Source organism: Benincasa hispida, chromosome 5, assembly GCF_009727055.1.
Source record: "Benincasa hispida cultivar B227 chromosome 5, ASM972705v1, whole genome shotgun sequence".
Taxonomy (NCBI): domain Eukaryota; kingdom Viridiplantae; phylum Streptophyta; class Magnoliopsida; order Cucurbitales; family Cucurbitaceae; genus Benincasa; species Benincasa hispida.
This window is the reverse complement of record NC_052353.1, coordinates 57,604,213-57,611,118: the sequence shown is the minus strand read 5'-3', so window position 1 is coordinate 57,611,118 and position 6,906 is coordinate 57,604,213. Positions and strand designations below refer to the sequence as shown.

The 6,906-nt window shown below is 35.2% G+C and overlaps 1 protein-coding gene across 1 annotated transcript; it reads left to right on the top strand.

Moving 5' to 3' along the window:
- Positions 1-235: 235 nt before the first annotated feature.
- Positions 236-5,476, top strand: LOC120078161 (external alternative NAD(P)H-ubiquinone oxidoreductase B1, mitochondrial-like). The gene is made up of 10 exons (XM_039032386.1): positions 236-393; positions 972-1,233; positions 1,648-1,854; positions 2,006-2,256; positions 2,511-2,730; positions 2,922-3,026; positions 3,326-3,586; positions 3,701-3,822; positions 4,748-4,867; positions 5,110-5,476. Exons 1-10 carry the CDS (start codon positions 305-307, stop codon positions 5,195-5,197), a joined length of 1,725 nt encoding a protein of 574 aa, XP_038888314.1. The 5' UTR covers positions 236-304; the 3' UTR covers positions 5,198-5,476.
- The last annotated feature ends 1,430 nt before the right edge of the window (positions 5,477-6,906 follow it).

Genomic DNA, 6,906 nt, shown 5'->3' with positions numbered 1-6,906 from the left:
CCAAATATACAATTATGAAACAGAGTGTACCCACGTGGTATAACCTACAAATTTAATAAGTACGTGAACTTAGAATTATGCACTTATAAAATAAAATAACATATGATTTCATATATACTAAAACAAATTTATTTTTATAAATATTTTATTAATGTATTTTGTGAATTCCACGCTATTTTTTAAAGCACGAAATTATGAGAAATGACAATGAAACCGGTTTATATATATCGTGTGCAAAATATCTCTTCTTCAACAGAATTATCCAGTGTTCTCAGAGTTCTCATCATTGCATTCTGCGGCTGATATGACAATTTTCTCCTTCTTCACTAGAGCTTCGAGAGCTTTTCATGGCTCCTCTCAATATTCAAAGCTTCTAGTCATCAGCGCCTTCAGGTTTTTCTTCTCCTCGCGTTCTATTTTTCTTTGATTCTACCTAAGTTCATCTATTGAGCAGTATTTTTCTCACTCTTGATTTGAGATACGAGAACTAATCGAGGAACAATGACTTTCCTTCTCATAGTTACCATATTGTTTGGACCTGATTTGAGATTTGTTGCTTTAACTTTCAACAGCTCTGAATCTGCTTTGTTTTGAGTTGCAAGATTCAATGGCTGAACGACTGTGGGTTTGGGAATAGGTTATTTTAAGTTTGTAAAACGACGGAGTGGCGGTAATGGATGATCACTGAAACCATGGCTTAGATCTTGATACTTTAAGTTCTGATTTCATGTTTTTGCTTTCAGTTTCTTCATCCATGACTGGTTTGCATATTTGTTTCTTTGTCTTTTACATTCCCAAAATGTATATAGTGATTCACTAATTGTTAGTTGTGATGACTGATACGTACAAATGAACACTCATTTCGTCTGCTTCGGTTCTGTTTTCGTTTAGTATCTCAAGGGGACTAGTCAAATCTTTAGTTTGGTATTTGTTAAATTGGCTGGCTCTGAAATGGTTTGTTTTGGCTTCAGTAGCGGAGGTGTATTGGCATATGCAGATTCACAATCAGACGTTGCCAGTCCTATTGAGGAGTGCCCAAAAAAGAGAGTTCTGGTGCTTGGAACAGGATGGGCCGGTACCAGTTTCCTCAAGGATCTGGATGCTTCAAAATATGATGTTCAAGTTGTTTCGCCTCAGAATTATTTCTCATTTACTCCTTTATTGCCTAGTGTTACATGTGGATCAGTTGAAGCACGAAGCATTGTTGAACCGGTTCGAAACATCGTGAAGAAGGTAATTTGTGTGATACACTTAATTAATCAATATCATCACAATACGTATGTAAGAAAATAGGAGAAGATTATAGATTGATGATTTTTTTCTCAAAAAACAAATTATACGAAACTTAACACCATGTATTCATCAAAAAAGAGAAGAACAAATACAGCCTAAAGGCGTTAGAGATGAAGAGTCCCTAACTGCTAAGCTTGATTTGAAGGATTAAAAACAAAAGACCTCCAATCTAAATTACAAACATAATTGTGTAAAGCACCCCACAAAGAAGCGGTAAACTGTACAATTTAAAAAAAAAAAAAAAGGGGGGTAGCTTGGAGAAGGGTACAGTTGTTCAATTTTGTCATCCTTTGCTCGTAATCAATCGACAACATAAAGCTGCCCCTAATTACAACAATATTACTTTTGCAACAGAGAAAAGGTGAAATTAAATTCTGGGAAGCTGAATGCATTAAGATTGATGCCGCTAACAAGAAGGTTTTCTGCCGGTCTAATGTTGACAATAACTTGGTTGGAAATAGGGAGTTTGCCTTAGAATATGACTATTTGGTAATAGCAATGGGAGCACAAGTTAATACTTTCAATACTCCTGGTGTGAAGGAGAACTGCTATTTTCTCAAGGTAAGCAGTTCTGTTTTCATAGTTTGATGTGCATCTCTTTGGGGTTAGCCACTTTTCTGAAATTTTGTTAGGCAGTTTGTCTATATCTAGGTCCTTGCTTCTTTTGTTGATCACTGTAAATTCCCACGTTATTATTTGGTAACCATTTCAGGAAGTGGAAGATGCTCAGAAGATCCGCAGAAGTGTGATAGATTGCTTTGAAATGGCTGTGATTCCTAGTCTAAGTGAAGAAGAGCGAAGGAGAAATCTTCACTTCGTTATTGTTGGAGGGGGTCCCACTGGAGTTGAATTTGCTGCAGAGCTTCATGACTTTTTTGTAGAAGATTTAGTTAACTTATATCCTTCGGTTAAAGATTTGGTGAAAATTTCAGTAATTCAATCTGGAGATCACATTTTGAATGCGTAAGGAATGAGTCTTTACACTAAGCCTGCTTTTTCTGGAACGTGAAGAAAATTAATTCAAAATTTTACTCGTCCGCTAATATATTTGGAGTGTATAATTTTTTTTTATGTAGCTCAGCATCTTTACAAAATCAATACATCAAGTATGTACTGTAGCCTTTAAAAGGATTAATTTATAAAAGGAAAAATCTCAGCATCGTTTTATATTGATCTATTGGTTTGGCAAGTTGATGAAATTTCCTTGCTTAATGCAGATTTGATGAAAGAATTAGTTCATTTGCCGAACAAAAATTCCTAAGAGACGGTATCGATGTGTACATAGGATGTCGAGTTGTCAGTGTATCTGATAAAGAAATAAAGATGAAGGTGAAATCAACTGGAGAATTATGTTCAATGCCACATGGACTAATTGTGTGGTCTACAGGCATCATGACTCGTCCTGTTGTGAAGGATTTCATGGAGCAGATTGGCCAGGTTTATTGATTAAGATTTATGTTCTTGTGAGTGTCATTGGGCAGGAAGAATGCATAAAAACAAAGTTCTAGATTTCGCTAGACTTGATCGATGCATTCATTCTATCTGGTCTTATGTGTTTCTCATGATGCAACAATTCTTATCATGGGTGGTTATTCTGTTCTTAACTATTAGTTCTTTCTGACATATAGGGTAGCAGACGCATTCTAGCCACTGATGAATGGCTTCAGGTGAAGGGCGCTCAAAATGTGTATGCCATCGGTGATTGTGCTACTATTGACCAACGCAAAATTATGGTATATTGAGCCATAACTGCTTGATTATATTTTAGTGCAACGTCTGTCTGGCAATCTGATTTTGACGAGAGCATTTTCGTACAGCAGTATAACATTTATCAAATTTTGGTCGATGTTCTTGAAGATCTAGATTTTCACCCATTTTATCACTTTCCTGAAGTTCTTAATTTCTGTTAACCGTTGAAGTATTTGACTTTTGAGATTCTATTGAGCTGCGGAGGGATTTCTCGTAATAGTAGTTTACAATTGACTACTATAGTTTTTGACTGCTTATCAATTGCAAATGGTATTTTCACTAGGAAGATATCGCCGCTATATTTAAAGCCGCAGACAGAGATAACTCTGGAACCCTGACTGTTGCAGAATTTCAAGATGTTCTAGATGATATCCTCATAAGGTATCCTCAAGTAGAAATATTTTTGAGGAGCAAACATCTACGCGATGTAAAAGATCTATTGAAAGATTCTCAGGGACATGAGAACGAAATAGATATTGAAGGATTTAAGTCGGCTCTTTCTCATGCTGACACGCAGATGAAAAGTCTTCCTGCTACTGCACAGGTAAATGCACATCTTCATTGATGTAAACTTGCTTGTTCAAGTCAGCTCTCATGTAAACTCGTGGTCTACATGGAAGAGACTTTCAAGTTATTTAATTAATATTTTCCTGTTCAGGTTGCTGCTCAACAAGGTGCGTATCTTTCCAGGTGCTTCAACCGTAGGGAGTATTGCACTGAGAATCCAGAAGGCCCTCGACGTTTTAAGAGTTCTGGACGTCATCAGTTTCTTCCCTTTCGGTATGTCTGCAGCTTATCTTTTCTATTCCATGTTCCATACCGAATGAAGAGTACTCTCAGTTTAAGCCTCTTATAATGTTCAATTGTGAAAAGCGAGCTATAAATGAACTGGGAGTACAAAAGACGAGGCCATTATAAAGATCCCCACTGAACCAAAGTCAAAAAGAAAAGAAAAACAGAAACAGAGAACTCATTAAGACCCTTCAATTGTTTAGGATCTTGGATAAGTGCTAGCTGTTCACACACCAATTAAAATAATAATAATAATGAAAGGACCCAGAAAATAGGCATTGAAGTGAGCTGCACTCCAAACCTCCATCCAAGAAATATTAATACTCCTAAGACTCTTTTGTTTCTTTAAAGCCAATATATAGCAAAAAAATGTTAGTGTCCTCCATTACAAAAGGGGAGGAGAAAGACCTCCTCCGTACTATCCTGATAATCCCCTTATTAGAAGCCAAGCGAACACCGAATATGTGTCTAGAAATCTATCCCAAATTTTCAAAACATAATGACAAATAAGGAAGCAATATGAGATGGCACAAGTGCTACTTTTTAGTTAGGCAGACATATACACATAGTAAAAGTTTGTGCCAATTCTGTCGAAGGAACCACATTAATCCGTTTAAGAAACACCCAACGAATTTCTAGCAAATAGTTCATCCTTGATGTCACATTAAGAGGTCACAGCACGAAATGATCGTAGAGGATCATGGTTCCTTCACATTTGTACTTCTGGTTCAAATTGATGTTTAATATCTTCTTTGACATGAATAAAGATATTTTGTATTGCTATCTCATAGTGCATTATTCTGCCCTTATTTCCCTTGATTGTAGAAGATTAGATCACGAGAAAGTTCATAAATAATTCCACCATATCCTTCTCTTTACATCTGAGGCAAAATTTGCATTCCATGTTTAAAAGGTACAAGCACTTGGGACAGTTCGCTCCTTTAGGGGGAGAACAAGCGGCTGCAGAACTCCCTGGAGATTGGGTTTCCATGGGTCACAGCACTCAGTGGCTCTGGTATTCTGTATATGCAAGGTGATTTTATTTACTTGCTGCTTCCTTTTATTAGAAGATTTCAACTTTTCTGCCTGACATATTAGGGTATGATTTTAAAGTGATTTCTAAAAATGCTTTTCATCGTTGAAAATCAATTTTAACTGTACGAAAAATGCAATTAAAAGTTATTTGACAAAAGCGACTTTTTTTTTTCCTTTTCAAAATCGCACTTGGTTGTAACTCAACGCTTGATCTGAATTCTTCTGGTTTTGTACACTCAGCAAGCAGGTCAGCTGGCGAACAAGGTATCTAGTGGTATCAGATTGGACGAGGAAGTTCATATTTGGAAGAGACTCGAGCCGCATTTGAAGCTAACCACCACCATTTACAGGACTCGACGTATTTCTAGTTGCAAGATTTCAGAGGATCACTTCTGAGTGGCCCTCCTTATTTTAATTCTATCATTTTTTTCCCTGATTTCCATGTTTACTTGAGTGTAATTGTACATTAGCATGTGTCACTAGAAATTATTGTGAGTACGACTGGTACAAGATGTTGTATAGCATCATGTTTTCATATGAATAGAGATGTACACGGGGAGGGACGGGAAACCCTCCCTATCCCTGTCCCCGCCCCTATTCCATTTTCCGGCTCCACGAACTTTCTCACGGAGAATGAGGTGGGGATTCCACAAGGATCGGGTTTCCCACGGAAAAAAGTTCTCCATCATTATTTTTTTCTAATAATTTTTTTATTTTAATTAAATATAAATTTTTTAACAATTCCTTAAACATATCCAATACAATTTTCATTTAAATAAAATATTATCAATTTTGCTAATAAAAATAATAATATAAATGTAATTTAAGAAGATATAATTAAAATGTTAAATTCTCATAATATGGAAAAATTAATATTCAATAATTAGAACATCCTAACTTATATTAAAACATCTAAGGAATTAAAGTAATAAAGTCTAAGATTTAAATAAATAAAACCTTCATAATTATCCTAACAAAGTTTGTAATATTAATTTATATACAAAAGTCGGGACAAGGTCGAGGTCGGGATGGGAAACATATTCCCCATCCCTAGCCTCGAATTGCAAATGGGAAAAAAGATTTCCCATTCCCTTCCCATTTCTTGTGTATTCGGGGATTCTCAATCCGAATGGGCTCCGATTCCATGGATTTTCTAGACATAACTACATATGATATGTGTAGATATAAAATTTTAATTCCAAACTCACTCTCATATATAGTTACATACTATCATCAACCTGTTGAGTAAAACAAACCATCATTTTCCTTGTGTTCTATTAGATTTCCTAAGATTTGTTTAGATTTTCTGTTTAAATCTTCTGTATCTTTTATTGTATCTTCTTCTAAAATTTAAGATTATTTGTATATCTCATTATATCCAACTTATTATAAATAGGTGCTCATTCTACCTATAATATTCAAGGAAAATACAACTGAAATTTTTGAATTATCTGAGTTTTACCTTGGTATCGGAGCTGTGTGACCAATTCCTAATTCAGGATAAAAATTACCGGTCATCCACTCTATACATGCAATTGCATCAATGGTTTGTACCACATTGCATCTTATGGCTCTCCCTCTCAAGTACAACAAAAAAAAATAATTTTTCAGTAAAGCAGGATTGTTTTTTTATAGCATCATCATCCAGGCCCTAGGGCATCCTTCGCCAAAAGTAATGCATCATTCACTTTCTAAAGTTTGTCTGTCAATCAATCTATCTCTACTTGTTCTTGCACTAGTTGTTTACAAGCAAAGCCTAAAAAATTGTCTTTTCCTATGTCTCATTCTAGTTCTTTTATACCTCTAAATTTAGTTCATAGTGATGTTTAGAGACCTTTTCCAATAATTTCTCCAGTAATTTCTTATAAAAGCTATCAATTTTGTATTAGGTTTATTAATGATTACAGTAAATTCACTTGGTTCTTTCCCTTAACTTATAAATCTGATGTGAGTATCATTTTGTTGAAAATTTATTATCTATGCGGTTAAAATTTTTTTGTTTCAATGGTGAGGTGAATTTGTAACTCCTCTTTCATC